Raw genomic sequence first — 24,235 nt, 5'->3', positions numbered from 1 at the left:
CAGCTCTAGTTCTGCCCTCTAGGACCTACTTCCTTCCTGCAACAGACCTCCAGACTGCTGGCCTCACTATAGGCAGGATCAGCAGACAAGGACTTTGTGTGGAAAGATAAAGCTGTTTAAGCATGGATTCAATGATGCCAGTCACCAGTCTAGCATAGTTATCAGCTCTTTTCACTGACCCTCAAGGCCCCTGCTCTGCGGAAACTTCCCCTCATTTGCTCATACTGACCTCATGCATCTTGGTACATGTGACAAGTCCAAGTAAAACTATAAGAGATACTGCCACAATCCATCCCAGAAATAATACAGCCCCCCAAAGTGCAGCTGTCCCCTGGTATCTTGAAGGGGGATCACAAAGGTGAAAACTGTAATTTCTTGTCAAGAGTCCAGCTAGCCATGGGGCTGGGGTTGTAGCTCAGCGGCAGAGTGCTCGCCTGGCATGTATGAAGCACTGGGTTCCATACTCAGCGCCACTTAAAAAAAAAAAAAGTATTGTATATATATTTACAACTAAAAAAATTTTTTTTTAATTAAAAAAAAAATAAGAATCCAGCTAGCCAGGCTTATAAGGTTCGCTAGAAGCAAGCTGGGGCACTAAGAGACTAGTGTGCTTCCCTGGCTGGCGGACTTCCAACTTCTGTCATATTAGTACAGTTTAACTTAAGTCAGAAGCATGGGACATTATGAGACCAGTGCTATTGACAACCATTAATTAGTACAACTGTCAGTGCTGAAGACTTACAATACCTCAGTAACCAAAAGGAGCACAGATGCAGGAACCCTGTTTGAGAACATGTGTCCTTTAATTTTCATTCAAAATCAGTTTCTTTAAATACTTTAGTTACAAGTTCTGAATGGTAAAGACAGAGTAGCAGATGCTGCAGGCACTCAGTACCGGCCCCTCCCCCCACCCCCAACCCTGGCCTTGCTTCTTGGCTCAAGATAAAAAAGGGCACTCTGCACTAACTAATGGCCCCGGTGTCAAGTGCCAGCAGTCTCAGGCATGGATGCAGTTGGATACAAAACCATACAGCAAAGTAGCTTTCACAAGATACTTGCATTTAACCATGCTCCAAAGGAATTCCAATGATTGTGCCCAGACTCAAAGGGCAGTACCTTAGAGATGATACCAGTCACTTCATCACTATGTACTAATATCTGGAGGCTGGGTCCCACCACAGTCCATCCTCCCCTAGATCTGTGTCCTATAGGGCAAGAGCCAAGGCCTGGCTCCCTATGGGCCACAACATGGGAAGGAAGAGGACAGCATCCTCAGTCCAACTTGAATCTAAAAGCTCGAGTCAATGTGAATAAGTCAGAGGACACCTCCTATCCCCAGGTTCCAGTCTTCACTGTGACCAGGCTCTGTCCCACTGCCATGATGTGCTAGAATCTGCTATAAATGAGGACAATGTGCTAGATGGTTCCTAGCATCCTGGAAAGGATTGACACAACCATAACTGTGATTATGCCAAAGTGGGTCTTACTGGCACGAATATATGACTGCGAGTGTGAGGGCAGGCCTGAGTTCTGCTCTCACTGACATTTACAACATGTTGCCTCAGGGGGGTACTCTGCCTTCTCCCCCCACATCCAGATCCCCTGGCCTGTGTTTCCTGGAAGAGGTAGAAGAGGCATCTTGAAGTCACTGACAACTGAGAATGACGGTGCCATTTAAGAAGCAAAACAGCACCTCTTTGCCTGTGTTCAATACCTCCACACAGATGGCATCAAGTGAGAATGTGCACAGCTGGGACAGAGGCTGCTCTGAGCCTGGGAGGCAGAGCACCCCCCTAGGCATTTCTGGAGAACAGATTTTCCAAAGATGAAAATTTAATCACATGGTCCCAGTGGTTTCCCTATAATATACTGGCAATGGGGAGAAGCAAAACTCATCTGTGCAGAGGCTAAATGGAAGAAAGGCAGGAATATTAATGAGCATCCATTAAGGCTCTCTCACTCTCTCTCTTTCTCTTAAGCCTAAGGAAATAAGATATTCAAAGGCCAGAGAAAGATTCAGAGGGAGAGAGCCTGACAGGAACACCAAGAGAAGACCTGCAACTGCTGGTTACATAGTACCCTGGCTTCCTTGCTTGAGGCCAACAGCAAATACCTGCCTGTCACAGGCTAACCTGGGACCCATGAGGGGACAAGGAGAAGACTGGTTTTAAGTTCCTGCATGGTCGATTTATAGGGTGTGGAGCTTTCTCTTAAAGGTCCAGGAGGAGAACTCTGGGATCCTCTACTGCTGCCTTGATTTTGCGGAGAAAAGTCACAGCCTCTCTGCCATCAATCAGCCGATGGTCATAGGTCAGGGCCACAAACATCATAGGCCGCACCTCCACCTGTAGAGGGGAAAGGTCAACAGGTCAGTCACCAATAGGTCAGAGAAAGCTCTGTAGAGGGAGGGAGATGGGAAAGTGCAGCCCTCAGGCAAGCTCTTAGTTCCAGAGGCTTTCCTATTAATGTGGCCACTGCATACTTATCATATTTTCAAAGGCCAATCTTTACCTTTAGTGCAAAGCTCCTCTACTTAGAAACAAAGAATAAACAAAGAGAAAATAGTCGCACAACTGCCCTTAAAATAAAACATCACAACATAATCTGCCTTGTCCACCCTCCAACTCATCTGTTGTCTACAGAAAGCCTTCCTCCTCTGTTTGGGCTGCCTGAAGCATTGCAATTACACATCCTCCACCCCTCCCCTCTGAAGTTCTAGGGATTGAACCCAGGGCCTCAAACCTGCTAGGCAAGTGCTCTACCACTGACCCACAGCCCCAGCCCATAGTTACAATTTAAAAGAAAAAATATTTAACCTGGGGTGCACAAATTCTCTTGACACTATGCAAAATTGGGTGACCATTTTCCAGGCAGAAGATCCATGGCTTTTCAATTCACAAAGGAAGTAATGATCCCAAAAGATTCTAAACCCAGGAGTCTGAGAAAGTTTTTTTTCCTATCAATATATCTTTTAAGGGCTAGCTAAAGCCCCTTTATCATCTAAGGCCTTAGAAAATTTCCAAGCCTTATCAGACAACTTCAAAGCTCCTAAATTCTTGTGCATTCTTGTCTTCTGTTTCCCAGGGACAAGGTCCATGACTGCAACTCTATCCCCCACTCTCTATAGCACCTAAACAATGAAACATTTTAATTGGTCCTAGAGGAAGGGCAAGTCTCCTCAATGGTTCTCACATATGCTGAGATGGAATTAAGAATCTGCATTTTTTTTTTTTAAGAATTTTTAATATTTATTTTTTAGTTCTCGGCGGACACAACATCTTTGTTGGTATGTGGTGCTGAGGATCGAACCCAGGCCGCACGCATGCCAGGCGAGCATGCTACCGCTTGAGCCACATCCCCAGCCCAAGAATCTGCATTTCTAACAAGTTCCCAGATGACATTGATCCATAGACCACAATTTGATAGTGAGTGCCTTAGCTGTTAATTATAAACTAAGAAATGAAACTTAGGCCTAAAATTATAGTGAATGCTCTATAATAAGCCTTTAATTGGACTGCACTCTCATCATCACCCAGCTATTAGGTAGGACCTTATAAGCAATAGTTCCTACCTTGCCTCCCACAGCCACTGGCCTGTCAAAGATGGCGTGCATGCCCAGGATGGCAGACTGAGGGGGATTGATAATGGGTGTTCCAAAGAGCGAGCCAAAAACGCCTCCGTTACTGATGGTGAAAGTACCACCATCCATATCTTCAATGGCAAGTTCATTCTTTCGGGCCTAAAAACAGAGAGTTCACAATTGAAACATTAAACAAATACAGGTTCCTTCACCTAAGAAAGTAAGTCCATATCTGAGGTAAGTAAGCTCATATCTGAGATCAGTACTACACGCTCCACCTTCAGCATGACAATTGCTTAGTCTTTTCTTGAAGAAAAGACTGTGTTAGTGCTCAAAAAAAAGGCATGATTGCATAGAATTGACCTTTTCTTCCCCCAGCAGGTCTCACTTCATGAGATTTCAGTCAACTAAGCATGCTATGCTTAATCTTCTCGGGCACTACTTTCCTCAATGGCTATGTATTTCTTAGGGAATAAAGTGAGGCTCCAGCTCCTGGAGCTCTGCCAGCTGGCTCTTCCCTCACCTGCCCAGCAGCTCTCATGCACACTTCTTTCTACCTTACCTTCTCTCCCAGTTCACTAATGGTTCGTTCTATATCTGCATAATTCATAGTTTCCACATTCCTGATGACAGGAACCACCAGGCCCTGAAAAGAATGAAAAAACATTTTCAGTTGCAAATTAACAGTACCCTTTCTAGTTACAAGTCCTCTACCCAGGATAATTTTATTAGTCACCATGATTAAAAGTCTAAGATATTTAAATCCGACATTAAAAGAACATGGTATGGTTTTAAAAAAAAAAAAAAAAGGTTACTTTTACTTAATACCTCCATTCCCCACCTCCTGCCCCAACATACCCGAGGCGTGGCCACCGCAACACTGATGTCAATATAATCCCTATAAACCACCTCTTTGGTTGCATCATCAATCACTATGAGAGACAGAGAAAAAAAAATGTTACATATAACTCCCCAGGCCAAGGCTAATAAGCTAATATTTCTATTAACAGAATAAAAATCTGCAGTTCTTGATACAGTGTGGGCTGACCAATCAGCATAAAAATAATTACATTACAAATGGCAACTGGCACACTACTTACTCCTATCCCAAGCAATGATAATATTTCCCAAGTTCCCTAACTGAGCATACTTTCTGTGGCAGCCCTCAGAAGTGCTCAATACACAGGCTACATGGGATTAGAGAGCATCAATTTCTTGTTATTACCCCTCTTAAGCCCTCCCTTAGCACGGGATGGCTAATGTTAACAAAAAAATGCCACTCAGCAAAGAAGAAGGGGCACAGGCACGCTGCCCATTCTGCTTTCAACAAGGGGAAGAAGGAAGCTTCTCTTTAGGAAATGGAGGGGGAACTAGTAGTCTGGCTTTTTTTTTTTTTTTTTTTTTTTAAAGAGAGAGTGAGAGAGGAGAGAGAGAGAGAGAATTTTTTTTTTAATATTTATTTTTTAGTTCTCGGCGGACACAACATCTTTGTTGGTATGTGGTGCTGAGGATCGAACCTGGGCCGCACGCATGCCAGGCGAGCGCGCTACCGCTTGAGCCACATCCCAGCCCAGTAGTCTGGCTTTTAAATATGCCAACTTGAGACAGCAAACCAGTAGCTGAGAATTTACGTCTAGCACTCATAAGAAAACAAAGGCTTGGGAACCTTCTCCACAAATAATAAGTCTATGTTGTACTTTATATAAGTACTGAAGAAAAGCATGTAAAGTAAAAAAAAAAAAAATCAGAGAACTTTTAAAAAATATATTTTTTAGTTGTACATGGACATAATACCTTTATTTTATTTATTTTTATGTGGTGCTGAGGATAGAACCCAGTGCCTCACACATGCTAGACCAGCATACCACAACTGAGCTACAGCTACAGCCCAGCCAAAAGAACTCTGAAAGATGCCTATGAGCATGGAAAGGCATAAAAGAGGGGGGCAGGGAAAGGGAGAATGCCAGTCAGGAAAGCATAAGAATGGAAGAAACAAAATGAGGAACACATTGGGGACAAAGTCCATTCTCCTATCTATCTAGAGCACAGCACTCTATGGAAGTGACTAGGCGCCAATTTCTAGATCTTTTGCTGAGGATTGCAAAAATATCACTGCTTGCTCTCCAGTCTTCCAGGGGATAGAGAAATGTTTTAATAGGAAGAAGAGAACTGCTTGTTAGGTCAACACTTCAATGACGTGGGTGAATAAAAAGTTGAAAGAAAACAAGTACCAAGTCCATGAAAGTGAGCTTCCCAGTGAGGCCCATCAACCTGAGATCAGAGGTCAACCTGGAGGACTATGTCAAGTGTGGAGGCCAGGCTCCAAGAAAACAGGGCCCACGGGGATTAGGGGTGGGCAGCCAGAACACGAGCTCCTATTCTGACAGGAGGCACCAAAGAGAGCTGAGCTGCCCCACAACTGCCTGCTACCAGAGCAAATGCCAAGATATGCATCAGGAAGAGAAACTGTTCTGCCCACTTAGTGGAGAGAAATAATCATGATGGCCTTTCAGAAAAGCACATTTAAAAAAAAATCGTAGCCAGACACATGGCATACGACTATAATTCTAGCAGCTCAGGAGGCTGAGGCAGGAAGATCGTGAGTTCAAAGCCAGCCTCAGCAACAGCAAGGTACTATGCAACTCAGTGAGATCCTGTCTCTAAATAAATAGGGCTGGGGATGTGGCTCAGTGGTCGAATGCCCTCGAGTTCAATCCCCAGTACTTAAAAAAAAAAAAAAAAAAGAAGAAAAGAAATCTCTGAGGAAGATGGTCAAGTTATGAAATAAAAGCCTTGGTCTACTAAATGTGGGAGCAGGTCTGTGTATAGACCTACCTTCTAAGACCTTTGCAATATTGGCCACCAGAAACTCACCTGCATTTACAACAGGCTGCTCCTGCAAGGCAAAGGCTGAGGCCTTCACAAATGCTGACATGAAGCCTAGTTTGAGATTATGTTTCTTCAGGAAAGCATCTTTGTGCCGAGCTCTCATATCCTGGATGTTACTGTAAAAACATATTACAAAAGAAAACACAAATGAAGGCTTGATTTTGATATTCAATCATGTTTCCACTCAAGTACACAAAGAGGCAAGCCTTTCCCTTACTCTGGACCATCTATGTTTAAGTTTTTGTTTTTTTTAATGTGCTGTTAAGGATCAAACTCAGCACCTCAAAGATGCTAGGCCAGCACTCGCCAATGGAGCCACAACCCCAGTCCGCCATGTTTAAGTTTTGAAATAGTTTACTAGAAGTCAACACCTTGTTCTTTCATAAAAACTGGATAGAAAGGAATCCGGGCAATGTGTCTTTAAGGTGGGTTGAGTCTTTATAGGGCTTCTTTATGTCCTCAAAGTCACAGATTTCAGTAACAGAGAATATGAATGAGATATAACAGCACAACATCCTTGCCCTGAATGAGAAAAGTATTTCTAACTAAAATAGTGAGATATCCACCTTGGGTGTGTGTGTGTGGGGGGGAGATGTTTTAAATTATAAGCAAAGTCTATAAAACAGAAATATTCTTTTCATTTGTCAGAATTATTTTCAACCACCACCAAACCATATTTTAGCTTCTTTGGGACATTCTCTTATCTGATTATCAGAGAAAAATAAAAACAAGCCAGGAGCAGTGGTACATGTCTATAATCCCAGCAACTTGGGAAGCTGAGGCAGGAGGATCTCAAGTTCAGGGAAAGCCCATGCAGCTTAGCAAGACCATCTCAAAATAAAAAATAAAAAGGGCTAGGGATATAGATCAGTGGTAAAGGGCCCTGGGTTCAATCCCTAGAACCACAAAAATAAAAATGACAAAACCACCCACAGGCTTATGGGTTTCATGTGAACAAAAGCAGTCATGATTATCAAGGAAGGGTAAACCTAGTGCTCTTTCAGGCTCCTGGGAAGTCCTTCATCTTCTCAGAGTTAGCAATTCCTTCCACTTATTCCTTGGAACAGGTACTAACATGCAGCATATGTGAGAGTCAGAGCTAGGCACCTGGATACAAAGAAAAGACAAACTGCTTGCCCTTAAGATTAGTTTAATGAATGTGGTTTCCTCGATATTTAGAAAAGTGGCCCTATGTAGAGTGAGACCTGCTACCTTCAGTTTCAGCAGCAGGACCTTGCTTCTGAGAGGCCTTTGCAACATGATCAGCCTTTGGTCTGTCAGGGCCAGTTTTTTTCATACATGGTGCAGAGTGAGAAATGGCTTTACCATCATTTTGCCTCAGAAACCTCTGTATTTATCGGAATAGCTATTCACAACGGAAATTGAATTTAACTTCATCTCGGGTCCAAATGCTTGGTTCTCCCTTTCCCCCTATAATGGCCTAATTTGACATTACCATGAAAGCTAAGATGTGATACAACTTTAAAATACCCCCCTTCAGATCTTTTATTTTTGAAAAAGGAAATTTTTTTAGGCGGCCTGATTGGGTTTAAAATGTTTGTTTTCCTGAGTCTAACCTTATTTAGTGCTAGGATTACCACCCTAAAGACATTATTGGATCCCAAGACACAAGGGCTGCAGAAGAGGGTAAGAGTAGTGATAAACATCTCTGCTCTCAAACCTGCAGGAATGCCATTGTCTGGTCATTAAGTAGTTTCTATTTCAGAACTCTGTCCTTGGAGGCAGAGCTGGGACAACAGGGAAAAGGAGGAGTCTCAGAAAGGCCCCTTATGGGTTAGCTGATGGGCACAATATCCAAAGGGCATTCAATCTAAACGAGATTACTGGCTGCAGTGAGAATCCAAGCCATTGTTAAGGGATACCTCAATTAGCCACTGAAAGGAGATCCAACTCTTATACTTACTTTCCAATTGAGGCTGTTGGAACAACTGCATCTTTCAAGACCACAATATTTACATGTTTTGTCTTAAGAAAGTGGATAGAATTTCAAAGTTTCATTCAATTTGTGTACAATTTGGACCTAATGCACTGAAACATAAGCTACAACAACCTTGTGATTCATTAGGCAAGGTCCTTCCCTACACTATTAACAAGAAATCTTTGACTAGAATGACATCCAGTCTCTTTAGAAAGCTTCCCAATAGAATGGAGATTTCTAGTACAATTAGCCACAGAGCCTTATCTGGTTAACAAAGCCCTAACACACTGTTAATAAACCACTCCCTCCTATTTTTCAGAACTCATCCAAAGGAAAACAAATTTCCCTAATGAAAAGCAGATGAGCAAACTTAACACTCAGGACAAAAGGAGGCAAGGAGATTCCCTGAAGACTTGCTAATACACCTTCTGATTAAATATAAATTTCTTTCTTGGCCTTCAAAACCAACCTTCTTTACCATTCTTTCCCATACATATTCCTCAGGGCAGAAATGATCTAACTATTTCTTGTACTTTCATGACTGTTGTCATGATACATACCTTTCGTTAACACTGTCTGGAACAACAATGCTGCTTGTCAAAATACTAGTCATTCCTGAAGGCCTGTTAAAACTTCCCCAGGAAACCTGCCCTGATCCTACCTTTGCAACTTCTACTCCCGACTTCCAAAACAAATGAGTTTACTCCTTTCTCTATTCATCCTTATTTTTATCCTTCTGACACTTCTTTCTAGATTTTACTTTGTGTTTATCCAAACCAAACAATAAGCTACAGGGAGTCAGGGCTTCTTTTTCACTCATTTTTATATTATACCCCCTAAATTCCATACTTTAGTTCCTCGTATATAGTAGGCACTGAAAATGTTTGTTAAATTTAACAGCTTTCTCTTCCCTACTGTGCTGATACTTGTATGCATTATTTATTATTATTATTATTATTATTTTGTGGTACTGGGAATTGAACCCAGGGGTCCTCTACCAACGAGCTACATCCCTAACCCTTTTTATTTTTTGAGACAGGGTCTTGTCAAGACAGGGTCTCTGCTGAGGCTGGCCTCAAAATACAATCCTATCTCAGCCTCCTAAGTAGCTGGGATTACAGGCATGCTTTACTATGCCAGCCATCCTTTTAATTTTTTGACACAGGGTCTCATTAAGTTGCCCAGGCTATAATCCCAAGTAGCTAGGATTACAAATATGTACCACATGCCTGGCTGCACACATCAAAATCTTGAAGAAAACAGGTGGATCAAGAATTAACTCACTATAGAAATGAGTAGGATGAATTAGTTCCTTTTACTCTTCTGAGGTTTTTATTTTAAAACAAACTGCTTTCCATTTCACTCTCAAAGCTGGGAAAGCAAGAGAGATGACAAGCCTCTACCTTTTGGCTGGTCTGATTCTAAACAGCTCAAGAACATGTATAAAGAAGCAGTCATTGTGGGAAAGAAGCAAGGTGTGTTGCCCCTGCTCTGGCGTGATGATGAAGGCTCTCTATCCAAAGGATAGTCCTGGGAACAAGCCCTGTTTGCCTGGTTGCTCATCTCTGGCAATCTAACCCTAGTCATCAGAATTTAAGACTATTAATAGCCTCATTTACCAGAATTCACAAGATTCAGGTATAAAAGTCTAAAAGGTTAAGTTTTTTAAGTCTTAGAGGAAACAAACATAATATTAGGAAAGTCATTTAGAGGATGAAACTGGTAAATTTCACTGTGTAAGACAACCACAAGCAAAGCAAAGAAGTACCTCTCGCCCATCAAGTTAGTTTTGGGAACAGCACTAGATAGTCTCTCACTGGGACAAGATCAAGGCATGGGGAGGTAGAGGGTCTAGACATCCCACCTCATGTCAATCTCATTGAAAGTAGTCAGCATTGCACACGTATTTTGGGCCTCCTTCAGACGCTGAGCAATGCGCTGCCGCATCCTGTTCATTTTTTCCTGAAAGCAAAAGTGAACAAGAATTGACAATCTGATCTCTCTGGGTCAAGTATTGCCCAAGTAGGCAGAGAGAGAACTCAAAAGCTTGCCAAGAGTCGAAGACAAGGACTACAGTATTTAATATAACCAGGGGAGGAATGATGTGCTGGGGAATTATATAGGCCAAATTATATTGTTATATCGTGTACATGCACAAATAGTAACAATAAATCCTATCATTATGTACAACTATAAGGTACCAATAAAAAATGTGGAAAGAGGAAAAATAAACAAATAAATAAGTACATATACATCCAGAGTTCTAGGCTTCCCCTTTCCTGTGGTGGTCTTCTTCATCTGAGCAAAAGCAACAAAACCTGGGCCAAAAGTACTACCTCAGATGTGCCTGATGGTTGACCAAGAATGGAGGTCCAGGAAATGGTGTGATTTAAAAACCAAAACCAATTTATGAAAAGGAAGAATGTGGTATAGGTCTAGACAGCCTAAGAATCATTACAGAATGGAGATTTCTGTTGATAGAGGCTTGCATGAGAGTAGCTACTTGTGGAGCGGAAATTCATGAGCAACATACTTTTGAAGCTATAATATTTTTAGGAAGTATTCTCAAGCAGAAGAACCCACACTCTTGACAAAACTTCCTTGAGGTTTATGTCTGCCCAGACAGCTATTGTTACTATATAGTAGTATACCCCTTAGCTTCAGTTACGTATCCTGGAAGTATAAGAATAGAACTCTCACTACATCATCTGTGTGAAGTATCTGTATCATTATGGAAGGTACTATTCCTTGCAAATATTTTACACCTAAAGCATTTCACTGATAGCATAACAGTGAAAAACTACTGGATAAGTATGCAGAAAATCTCAGGTTCTAGAGTTCTATCATTTAATGGTTATGTGACCACAAAAAGCCACTTCCTATACTCTGTCTTTTCAAGGCCAAGAGAATAAATTGCTAGCCATTCAAGGTGGGCACCATCATACCCAAACTCCATTAATCAACTAACAGGTAACATGCAAATGCAGTAGTTCTCAGATGCTTACCCGATGTTCTGAACGCACACCTTTGCCAGATCCTGGCTCAGCTAGTGGCGGGGCAGCAGTGGGTTTTATTGCAGACACTGAAAATGAAAAGAAAGGGTACAGCTGATTAAGAGACAGAAATATTTACTGAGCACATGCCAGTGCTTTCATACTGTATTTTCACTTGAAATATTCTGAGGTGTATTAGTATAATTCCCACTCCACATATGAACAATCTGCTCAGAAAAGTTAAGTAACTGGCCTAAAGTTACAGTGAACAGAAAGCTGGGATGCAACCCTACGTCTTCATACATAAAATCTAGAGATCTTTCTATAAAGCAGCCAACCTAGCCTTTTCAGAGCCACAGCTGGTCTCATACTATACCTCGTTCGTGAGGGAACATGGTAATAAACAAAGTATTCTTCTTTCACAGAATGACACATGGGAGTTAGAGGCTTACCTGGTTTGCTAGAAGGAGGTTGTGAAGGTGAGGGCACTGGTGGCATCTGAGTGGGTATGGGTGCTGCAGGGGGGGGAGGAGGAGCTGATATTGCAGGCTCTGCTTTGGGGGCTGTGGCAGGAGCTTCAGCTGGCTTGGCCTTAGCAGGAGCAGCTAGAAAACAGGAAAAAAAAAATTGTTATTGACACTGACTGGAATGGAAAGCAACCAAATCACAGAAACCAAGCAGAATTCAATGGCAAAAGCCCTATCTCCAATCCATTAACAAATGTCTACTGGGTATTTGCTATATTCAAGACCCTATCAGACATGCACAATGACATAAGGCATTAATCTCTATTCCCCAGAGTCATTAAATGTCCTATATCAGATAACTGCCTCAATTCAGATAACTGACTTTCCAGATTTCACAAATATCTACGGATCATGAAATTCTGCATGTACTTCCAAAGCATCTACTCTGAACCCAAGGAAATGAAAACTTCCAAGCAAAAAAACCTAGGCAATTTAAACATTAAAACACACACATAGGGCTGGGGATGTGGCTCAAGTGGTAATGCGCTCGCCTGGCATGTGCGGCGCACTGGGTTCAATCCTCAGCGCCACGTAAAAATAAAATAAAGATGCTGTATCCACCGAAAACTGAAAAATAAATATTAAAAAATTCTCTCTCTTAAAAAAAACAACACACACATAGACATATTTCTAATTATAATAGTATGGATACTCATCTTCTATTTCAACTTTACATGTAGAAGACTATTCTTAACCAAATAAATAAATAAATAAATGTTTAATCAAGGACTCATTTAAGCTTAAGAGTTCAAAGTATTTCTTCCAGGATGACTATCAAAAATCAATGAGGTGGTAAAATACTAAATCTACAACTTTAAATTAGATGGTTATTTCAATTTTTACCCATCTGGATATTATATCCAGTTTTATATTTAAATTACAACTTTCTTTTGATAGTAAAAAAATGAATGATTAGAAGATGAACTTCAAATTCATTGAATCTTGGAATCTGGAAGATTCATTCTTGCTTCCTAGCCTATACTAGAGATTTTCTCCCCAGTGTGAGCGTCTGGTCTTCTCTCTACTTGACTATTTTAACAATTAAAAAGAAACAGACCTTAGTAGTCACAGCATTTAGGAGTCAAAAAAAAACCCCAGATATTTTCTAATCTCTAATACTGATCATGAGGTTCAACAGAGATTCTTTTCTTTCTCATTTCTTCCCAAGAGAAATATAACCCTTCTTAGAGATGTTATGAAAGAAAAATGTGAAAAGAAACTACATGAAATGAAGGGCGGGGAGCCTGTAATCCCAGATATTGGAGAGGCTGAGGCAGGCAGATCAAGGCCAGCCGAAGAAACAAGTGAGACTTTGTCTAAAAATAAAAATTGTTTTAAAAAGGACTGGGGAAGGGCTGGGGATGTGGCTCAAGCGGTAGCGTGCTCGCCTGGCATGCGTGGGGCCCGGGTTCAATCCTCAGCACCACATACAAACAAAGATGTTGTGTCCACTGATAACTAAAAAATAAAAACATTAAAAAAAAAGGACTGGGGATGTAGGTCAGTGGCAGAGTGCCTGCTAAGCAGGCATGAGGCCCTGGGTTCTATCCCTAGGACCACCAAACAAACAAACAAAAGATGACAACTTTGCTTCATAATAGTCCCATGAAATAATTCTTTGTCCTCTAGCATACTGGTTCTCAGTCCTAGCTTGTATCAATATCACCTGAGAAGCATTAAAAACATAACCCAGGGCTGGGATTATGGCTCAGTGGTAGAGCACTTGCCTCACATGTGTGAGCACTGGGTTCAATTCTCAGCACCACATATAAATAAATGAATAAAATAAAGGTCCATCCAAAAAAAAAAAAAAAAAACCATAACCCAACTATGGCTGAGGATGTAGCTCAGTGGTAGAGTGCTTGCCTAGCATGGGAAAGGGTTCAATCCCCAGCACAGGAAAAATAAAGAATCTACCTATGATAGATTGTGACTTATCAGATCATATGATGCATGTGATTCTGATGCCAGGGTTGGAAAGGGGAATCACTATCTTTAGATATCCTCTTCATTTTCTATTAAATCTTTAAGAAAAGGTCCAGTATAAAAAACACCCATGGAGGGCTGGGGATATAACTCAGTTGGTAGAGTGCTTGCCTCGCATGCACAAGGCCCTGGGTTCAATCCTCAGCACCACCAAAATAAATAAATAAATAAATAAACATCCATGGAAAGAACAGAGAACTATGAGGTTTATTCTTTAAAAAAAAAAATTTATCTACCCCCCCTTTTAAACTACCCTTTTCTTTTATTACTTTTTAGTTGTAAATGGAAATACCACCTTTATTTTGTTTATTTACTTTCATGTGGTGCTCAGGATCCGAACCCAGTGCATCATACATGCTAGGCAAGTGCTCTACCGCTGAGCTACAACCCAACCCTAAACGACCCTTTTCTTTTAAACCTAACATTTAAAATTCCCTCTATATAAATAAAAATATTGTTCTTTCTTTTCCCTCAACTAAGGGCAAATGTAATGCAGGAGTCTTTGAGGTTCCGGGGAATTATTAGTACAGTATGCTCAGCCCCAATCCCAAGGGGGAACACTGGAGACCTTGACCACCAGGAGAACTTCTTTACCACCAGTTTTCCTGAGTGTGAAAAGAGGAGTGCCTCCTTCAACTTTTCCCCCATCAGGTACCAAAAGAGCTTCAATTACGCCATTTGCTGGTGATGGAACCTGCACAGATGTCTGGAAAAAGAAGAAAGATGGAGAAAGGGCTGACATTTTTACACAGCATTAGCCAATTAATTACACAGAATCTCCAACATGAGTTACAAGAGTTGCAACATGGTTAAACAAGGCCCTGCAAAACATCTGAAGTCACACTTTCAGAGTGGGAGCAAAGACAAGTCATTGCTACAGTGAAGATTCACCAGTTCTTGGAAACATTAAAGTAAAATTCAGTTAATGTGTTTCCAAGAGACATGTGGACAAACTCATGCACCACAAAGGAAAAAAAGAAAAAGCTACCAGGTTAAAAGTTAGAAAGTTACATAGTTCATACCTACAGAACAATCTAAAATTAAAACTTTAATAAATTGCTTCTTTTTAAAGAGTTACTCAAACACTTTTACAACTAAGGTTAGAGCTAGTTAAAAATTATCTTTAAAAAACACTGATGCTTTAAATCCTGCTTCTTCTTAGAGTGAGAAACCAAGGGTTGATCATGAAAATTTGTCACTAATAAAAGACAAACCCACCTTGTCAGTTTCAATCTCACAAACCACTTCATCTTCTGCAACTGTGTCTCCAACAGCTGAAAACCCAAGCAAAAGCTATTTATTAGAGGGGGACCTCCAGAAGCCACAAAACCCCTTTTGGCAAATGTGTTACAAGACTCCTCTCCTATAAGGCCAAGGGAAATAGGTATATATGTGGGAAAGGTACCACTGACTATCATAGGGAAAGTGGAGACTTTATTAAAACTTAAGAAGTTGATGCTTAGCATGGTGGCACATGCCTGTAATCCTTATGATTCAGGAGACTGAAGTACAATTGCCAGTTTGAGGCCTGCCTCAGCAACTTAGCAAAGCCCTAAATGACTGAGCAAGTCCAGAAAAATGGCTGGGGGAACGTGGCTCAGTGGTAAAATGCCCCTGGGTTCAATCAGGGTTCAACTTGAGAGGAAACTAAATCCTACCTTTCTCCCACCTGACATCTCCCTCTGTGACAGATTCTGCAAAAGCTGGTGTGTTGACTGTAATCACATCATCCTCTAGGAAAAAAGTAAAAAAGAAAATCATAAGTAGTTCATTTTTTTTTCTTTTCAATTAAACTCAGTTTGTTCTTTCCATTAAAACTCCATTCACAGGGCAGGTACTTACTGCACACAGCTGTAGTTCTGAAGAAGCGAACACTGAAGACACTACTGTTGTTAATGCTACAAAAGAAACATAAAAGTTAACTCCTTTAGCAGGTGAACTACTCACATTTAATTTAGTTTAGGTACCATGAGTCACCTTTCCTTTAAATCAGTGATTCTTGACCAGAGTGCCCATCCATGTCATCCAGGGGAACTTTGTCAAAGTACACATGTTTGGGCCAAAACCAGAGAGATTCTGACTCATCAGGTAGAGTCCCAGTGCCTGATGACCTGGCTATCTTAAAAAGTGCCTGTGCTGCAATGAAATGTCAGTTCTCAAAAAAGACAAGAGACTTACATTTGGTTCTCTAGAAGAAAAAAATTAGCATTTTCGTCCTTCCTTTGCAGACCCACCAAAATGACTTAGCTTCCAGATAGGTTTCTTTCTTAACTAATCAAATCCATGTAAGATGCCCTCAGGGATACATGGTGATGTGCCAGATATAATGGTATTTCTGTCCTTGGGATTACAAATTTAGATCAGATAAGGCAGCAAAGTAAGATAGTTACTTGCAAGTAAAACAAGGTACTCTGCCAAAAACAAACAAACAAACAAACAAAAAAAAACCACAAACCCACATATCTTGTATTTGGTTCTCTTTGCTAAGAGGCAGTGTACAGATCCATCCTGGACTCCTTCCAAAGAATGTCACTCAAAGACAAAGGCATTTTCTCATATAGCATTTACATTAAATAAAATAAACTAGAGAACGATATCATCTTTTATGCACAAAACCAAGAATAGTTACCTCTGGGGAGAGGGAGATGTAGCTATATAGGGTAACTTCATATAGTTTGAAAAAATGATTTGGACTGATAGGAATTTTCATCTTTTACATTTCAGGACTGTCTGGATATTCTACAATAAGATCTTTATAACAGAAAAGCAAAACAGATTTAAAATTGTCTTTTAAGATGTTTATAATGCCACAATAACTTTTTAAGGTCTATCTAAAAATCAAAGAGAAAAATAAAGTTATTTTTTAAAATACAGAATACAAAATGTATGTGTAAAGTTTGTAACCATGTGAAAACACATGCCCATAGATAAGAACTAATAGGTAACATGCAAATGCAAAGGAGAGTGCTCTGCCAGATACCTAGGAACCTGAAGCAACAGCTGCTACTGAGAAAAGGCATTCAACAGGGCTAGAAGACAAGAATATAGAAGTCTTCTCATTAATACCCCTTTTTTGCCTTTTGAATTCTTAGCCATGTAATTATTTATTAAATAAAAACATAAAAATTTTAAAAAATTGTTTGAGTTTGTTTGTGGTATTAGGGGTTGAACCATTGAGCTACGTCCCCAGCCTTTTTTATTTTGAGACAGGGTCACACTAAGTGGGCAAGAAATGGCTTTAATTCTGTGATCTTCCTGGATCAGCCTCCCAAATTGCTGGGATTATAGGCATGTACCACCATATGTAGCTTAGAAAATAGTTTCATAATAAAAGATTTTTAAAAAAAGAGAGAGCGCTCAGGTTGTAGCTCAGTGGTGCTTACTTAGCCTGGGTGAGATCCTAGGTTTGATTGCCAACACCTCAAAAGACAAAACTAAAACCAAAATAAAACAAAGTGGATAACTCATTCACTCATTCACATAACAAAAAAATGGGTATTAGATTAAGGTGACCCAACTAGGGTTATCCAACCCAAAGATTAGATTGTTGTTTTTTTTTTCCCCATAAATCACTTTGAAATACTTACTTGTTGTATTTATTATGTAGAGATTAATAACTGCCCCATTTTCATTTAAATTGCAGGTGAGTGATATATTTTGAATCTCTAAATTTTTTGCAGAGGCAGAGGGGTGTTTCAAGTTGGGGTGTGCAATATTGGGGACTGAACCCAGTGGCACTATACCACTAAGCCCCAGCCATTCTTTTGTTTTCTGAGAGAGGATCTCACTAAGTGTTACCAAAGCTGGCCTCCTGCCTCAGACTCCCAAATCACTGGGATTACAGGTAGGTACCACAGCACCTGGCATTTAAATAACTTTTAAAATTACAAAAGCATTAGATGTTCACTGCATAAGCCTTACATAGTGGTGCATACCTATAATCCCCACTATTCCGAAGGCTGAGACAGGAGGACTGGAAGGTTGAGGTCAGCCTGGGCAACTCAGCAAGATCTTGTCTCAAAATAAAAAGGGCTGGGGATGTAGCTCAGTGGAACAGTGTCCCTGGGTTCAATCCCCAGTACCACAAAAGAAAAAGAAAGATATTCACTGCAGAATATTAGGAATGGCAAAAAGAATGTTTATAATGGAATTGTACCAAACAACAGAAAATGGAATTACTTTGTAAAATGCTTTTTTCTACTTATCATAGTGTAAATGTGTTAACATTTAATGCTATAGCGTAATTAATCCCCTACTGTCATTTTGAGGGAAATCTGGGTACACCAGTTTTTCAATGTAGATTCCTAGAGGTGAAATTGCTAGATCAAAAGGTACATGCAATTAAAAGACTTAAAACTGCCAAATTGCCCTCCAAAAATATCATAGGAATTAATATTTCTAGTTGAGTGCAACATTATCTAAATTGAGAAAAAAAAATCTTAACTGTGATGCACAGTAAGAAAGCTAATCTGCTGACTCTTCACTTTGAAGATTCTCCCTGTAGAGAAAGCAGCTCATAGTTCTTGAACAAGTTGTTAGAGAGCATCCTTTAACTACCACCATGAAAATAATTGGCATACAGAGCAACATTCATGAGAAGTTAATCTGAAATACACAGAGGTGGCCCTTCTCCAAATGCAACATTATGCAAAAATAATATTTCTCCAATCTAATCAAAGTCCCAGAGCTCAACTAGTCTGCTTTTTCTGTTTCTAAAATGAGTAACTATGCTGCCAAGAGGATGCTCTCAATCTCCACAATACATGTCCCCTCCAGTCCTTCAGCTGTGCTTATATCCAACTAGAATATTTAGGAGCACTCTTCTGTACCTATTTCAATAAAAAGTGGGTTCCAAGTTAACTTTAGTTATTAACCAACCACCTGATGACAGGTACACTCTTGGTTCAAACCTGACATGAAGCTGAAGCCCAAGGTACATCATAAATAAAAAAATGATCATCAAAGTTAGATCTAAGGACTCAAGATACCACCTTGATTTCTAGGTCTCAAGGCCAGTGAAGAAATCAGATAGTCAATTTAGAATTGGATTCTGAATACCCCATGGCCACATATCTGTACTCCCCAGTGATACTTACACAATCTTCCTGCTGTCAGGGTAACTTGGTCCCTGACATAAGGAGACCCCTGCAAGAAACAAAACAACTCTTAACCAACAACTCTTATCTTACACAGGATACAAGATGGAAAGGGAAAAGAGATCTGCTCACCCCCTAACCCCAAGACAGAGCAGGACCAACTGCAGTTAATGACATAATCTTTATCAACCAAGAGTCCTGCTTCTCAAACTTTTCCACCAAAGTAGCCTTAGTGGCAGAGAGCAATGGGAAGAATAGGTATTTGGGAAGGGAAAGGGGATATATCTGATGACACAGCCCAAAAGAGTTTTACAATCTTATTTGCCTTAAAAGTTTACAAACTTTCATTATTCCTATGTAATAAAAGGTCTCTACTTCCCAAGTATTCAAATACAATCGAAGATTGGGGAAAACAAACAAACAAACAACAAAAAAAAAAATGTGATGGCTGATCTAGTGACTTTACATAACCTAACTGGAGACTCAGGGTAGTGGATCTGGGTTTGACTGGATTGGGCTGGAAACCTTACTCACTGAACCCTAGCAGCAAAGACTGAGCTACTTTAGACACAAGGTCTCCAGACTGTCCTAAGATTGAGCAAATCATTTCCCCACCTTTCAGTTTATTGTCTTCTTGTGTTCTTTCTGAAGCCCTTCACCCTGGTCACTCTCAAAAAGGTGGGAGCCCTTTTCTGCTCACCAACTGTCCTTATCATAAATTTTAACTGCATCTCCCTAACTGATGTTTAATAACTACAGACACCTCCCCTGAATATATTCTGTGTCTTGTGGTCTTTCCTCTCTCAGATCTATTAACAACTTTTCCAAAATCCTAGGCTCAGAAGATACCAAATGAGATAGCTTCTGCTTATGCCTACCTCCTCATAAACATTCCAAAGTTTTAATTCTCAAGTAAGATGCCTCTAGCCTAGCAGCCAATGACTATGCAGTGCAAACTCTTGAGTGCAGCATGTCTTTGAAGTAGAACACAATAGTATATACCAATTTTTGGAACCCCAAGTCCAATTCAGAGCTCAGTCTATAGCAGGTTTCATTTGTACAGTGCTTTTGGGTTATAAAAAGTTTTCACATAATGACCTCATTTTTATTTAAAGTTTCCCAGCAATTCTCTGAAGTAAAAAGACCATCTGCCATTATTCCTATTTCATCTACAAGTAGTGACTACTCTAAAGTAAATCCCTGGGGCTGGGGATGTGGCTCAAGAGGTAGTGCACTCGCCTAGTATGCGCAGGGTGCTGGGTTTGATCCTCAGCACCACATAAAAAAATAAAATAAAATAAAGATATTATGTCCACTGAAAACTAAAAATATATATATATATATATATATATATACATATTAAAAAATTCTCTCTTTAAATAAATAAATAAAGTAAATCCCTGAGCCAAGATGCAAACTCCCCAAGTACAAGGCTCTTTTTTTTTTTTTTTGGTCCTGTCAATCTAGAAAGTGGAGAAATGTTTTGACATCTTTCAGAATTCCAGTTGAAAAGAAATATTATTTATTATCAGGACTGGGAGTACAGCTCATTAGTAGAGTGCTTGCCTAGCATGCATGAGGCTCTGGGTTCAATCACCAGTACTGCCAAAAAAAAAAAAAGGTTTATTATTGAGAGTCCAATACACACTGTGCTGGATGTCATATGTTCTCCTGACTCTTAGGATAAAGTCCAAGCACTTTATACTGTCATGAACCATCCAGTTCTTTCTATCTTTTCAACCATACAGGCTTCCTTTCCATTTTTATAACTGGTCAAATTCCTTCTTGCGTGGAAACCTTTGCAAAAGTAATTCCCTTTGCCTGGAATATCATTTTCCTGACTAATTCCTATGTACTCTTCAAGTCTCAGCTTAAATGTCACCACTTTTAGAAAGTCTTTACCAACAAGCTGGACTACATCATGCTCATCACAACATGTCCTGATCTTTCCTAGTAACCACATATAAATATGTACTTAAGTGTGCATAAACACGTATTTGCTCTCTATCCAGCTAGCCCATAAGATCTCTGATGGTAGAGACCATCTGTATCCCATCACCTAGCACAGTGGCTACACACTGGAGTAAGCACTTAATAAATGATCTGTTGAGTATGTGAGCAAATGAGAACACAGTGGGTTAAGATTTGAGGAAGGAGTCAGGTGGACCTGGTTTAACCAATAGTTGGCTGAGTGACCTTGCCATGACACTTAACTCCTCTTTCTTGGATTATGCATTTTTAAAAGAGATCCTACATCTGTTGCTACTTGATGATGATTAACTAAAAAGCACAGAAAGCACTCAGGACAACACTTGACACAAAGAACCCTACAATAAGACTGATTCATTAAACATATATTTATACCAGGCATATAAAAATAATAAGCTATGTAAGATACATTATTAATAAGCCCACCTTAAAAAATACAAACCACTATTCGGATAAAATCTAAACTCCTTCCAACGTCTCCACACCATCTCTATCTCATGACAATGTCTCCCTTAACAAAAGTGGTCCAGCCAAATCACACTTTTCCAGCTCCAAAATACCATCAACCTTTTTCCCTCCTCAGGGACCTTGTAGATGTTATTCCTCCCTTTCTTCTGCTTTTTTCTATGCTTGCTCTGTCCCATCCTCCAGATCTCAGCCTTAATGTCACCAATTTAAAGAAATCTCTTCAGTCCATTTTCATATTTCCTTCTCAGCACTTACTACAATTTGTGACTGTTCACTTGTTTAGCAATTCACATCATGTCCCTCCCACCGGCCTGTAAGCTCCAGAAGGGCACGAGGACAAGAACTGTTAATAGCCACATCCCTAATGAGTGCCTAGCTGCACAGTGCCTGACACACAGTAAAACCTTAATAACATGGGCTGAATGATTAAATGAGAGCTATTATAATTAAGTAGCATTTTGCTTCACTCCTATGAACTGAATGGTCTTTGAAAATTAAGAAGAAACATACACCCAGATTTCCTCACACGCTGCTCTGCCCAGGAGGAGAGCATTTTAGGTGACGGCAAGGGCAGAACTTACCAGGCAGGGAACGTCTCCCTAGAGGGCAGTTCCCCTGTTGAGAAAGAAGACATTATCGACGTCACCCAAGATGAAAAGAGGGAAGAAACAGCTTTTTAGGTGCACACTTCCAATGCTGATGACAGGTGGATCTCACAACTCCAAAGGTAATATAAATGCAACACACTGGGTCTGCCAAACTATCTCAAATTCCCACTGGAATGGTACCCACTAATTTTAAGAAAAGAGGAGACGGACTTCGGCTCCAGCTTGGGGGACCGCACCGCGCCTCCTCCCGAACTGAGTCAGTCTAATGTTGGGACGGGCGCGGCTCCCCAAGCCGGGTGAAGGGTGGGGTACAGCAGGAAACGGCCGGCGCCAGCTGCCTCGGGAAGGAAAGGGGCCGCCGGGCTCCAAAGGTCCGGCATGACCGTCCCGAGGACATCGGCCGGGCCCCCAGCCGCCGAGCCCGCGGCCTCCGCGTCCCGGTGCCCTTGGTGTCCGGCCTGGCCACCGCGCTGCGCTCCTGCCCTTCAGGCAGCCCGTCCACCCGCCAGCAGGTTACCCACCTGCCGGAGCTCCGGCCCAGGCAGACCGTACCTTTTGGAAGGCAGCGAGCGAGCGGCTGAACGCCCGGGACACGCAACGGGACCGGGAAAGCATCGCGCCAGCGGAGGAGCCGAGGGCGGGCGGACACCGGATATAGGGCCCGGCAATAACCGGAAGTGGGGCGGACCGCCGCACCCGCCAAGCGGGGAGGGGTGTTCGGAGCGAACCATTGGCAGCGGGTGGTATGGGCAGTGCAACCCAGTGCTTCGCGGTTCGGCTTTCCGGAGCCGGTAGCGGGAGGGCGCAGTAGGAGCTCGCTGCGCTGCCAGACACCCAGGGCTGGTCCTCCTGAAGGTGTCTACACTACCCAGCCACCTCATCGCCCCCAGGTCAGGCCTTCCCCTATGGCTTGAGTTTGGCGCCTTTCTTTTCTGAGAACCTAGGGCACCAAGCCATTTCGCCTCTGCATCACCGGAAGAGAACGAAAAGGAGGGCGCAGGTTTTGGACTTGGCAGTCAAGCCTGACTGATCTTAGGCTTGTGTGGCTTTCATTGCCCTTTTATGAACCTCACCAACTAATCTTACTTCTGCATCATCTTTGCCAGTCTGTAGACCAACTCTCCAGGCAAACTAATTGTTCCCCATGTTTCCTGTGTATTTTTGGAATTTGTTGGTTTGTCTTCCTACTCCTAGAATATAAACCCCTAATCTCATGAGATTTCATGAGATTTACATTGTGTCTTGTTTACTGCTGTATCCCCTGCGCCTGCTGTATCCCCTGCACCTGAGACAGAGATTGACTAGGTTATGTGAGCTGAATTTCTTCCAGCTGCCTTAAAATGAAAGCTCATGGCATCCCCACTCCCTCCTTTTTTTTTTTTTTTTAACTCTGTCAAGTCCTCAGGACGCTGAGTAGTAGTCCACCTTCCTAAAAGAAAAGATGTTTCAAAAACGTCTGGTTGAATGAATAATGAATGAACATATGAATGGATGAATCAATCAATCGCCTGGTGCTTGTTGGTGTTGGTTCCTTTACTTGAGTTATTTTGCCTAATCCTCAAGACCTTCACAGAGCCTTCTCTGACTCAGACCCTACAAGCACTGCCACTGGAATTCTGGAGTAGTGAGTAGAATCCTTAACTAGAAATAGAAAAAAACATCCATGCCAGCTGCTGCCCACAGTCGATTTCAGCATCCTTCATCTGAAATATTTTCAAAGTTTCCTAAACAGTCCTGAGCCTATCACTCTCACTTTCTCTAGCCCATCCTTCACACCTCTATCCAAGATCCTTCTGAAATACAAACCTAATCCTGTAACTCCTCTGCTTAAATTCTTTTAGTTGCTTCTCCCTATCTATAGAATAAAGTCCAAACTCCCCAACTTGTTCAGGCACCTGATAATCTGGCTTCTACTTCCTGTTCTCACTGACCCTGAGTTTTAATCATACCACACTGTTTGTTGTCACCCCAATCTGCTATTTCACTCCTTCTCATCTTTGTGTGGGCTTTTCCCTCCTATTTGCCTAGGGACTTCTAATCATCCTTTAAGTCTCTTTCCAAATCCCTTCCTAATCCTTTTTGCAGAGTTGACAGATACTTTCTCTATGCTTCCAAAGTAGTGTGTATCTTTGCCTTGCATTATATGGTAATGTCCTTTTT

The 24,235-nt window shown here is 41.2% G+C and overlaps 1 protein-coding gene across 1 annotated transcript; it reads right to left on the bottom strand.

Moving 5' to 3' along the window:
* Window positions 1–784: 784 nt before the first annotated feature.
* On the bottom strand, window positions 785–22,766 carry Dlst (dihydrolipoamide S-succinyltransferase). The gene is made up of 15 exons (XM_005321240.5): window positions 22,628–22,766; window positions 22,049–22,082; window positions 19,011–19,059; window positions 15,757–15,812; window positions 15,573–15,647; window positions 15,133–15,188; window positions 14,509–14,620; window positions 11,854–12,006; window positions 11,414–11,490; window positions 10,273–10,370; window positions 6,455–6,585; window positions 4,439–4,512; window positions 4,143–4,226; window positions 3,572–3,739; window positions 785–2,345 (listed from the first exon to the last, which is right to left on the bottom strand). Exons 1-15 carry the CDS (start codon window positions 22,688–22,690, stop codon window positions 2,211–2,213), a joined length of 1,365 nt encoding a protein of 454 aa, XP_005321297.1. The 5' UTR covers window positions 22,691–22,766; the 3' UTR covers window positions 785–2,210.
* Window positions 22,767–24,235: the final 1,469 nt, after the last annotated feature.

Source organism: Ictidomys tridecemlineatus, chromosome 5, assembly GCF_052094955.1.
Source record: "Ictidomys tridecemlineatus isolate mIctTri1 chromosome 5, mIctTri1.hap1, whole genome shotgun sequence".
Taxonomy (NCBI): Eukaryota; Metazoa; Chordata; class Mammalia; order Rodentia; family Sciuridae; genus Ictidomys; species Ictidomys tridecemlineatus.
This window is presented reverse-complemented; position numbering and strand designations above follow the sequence as displayed.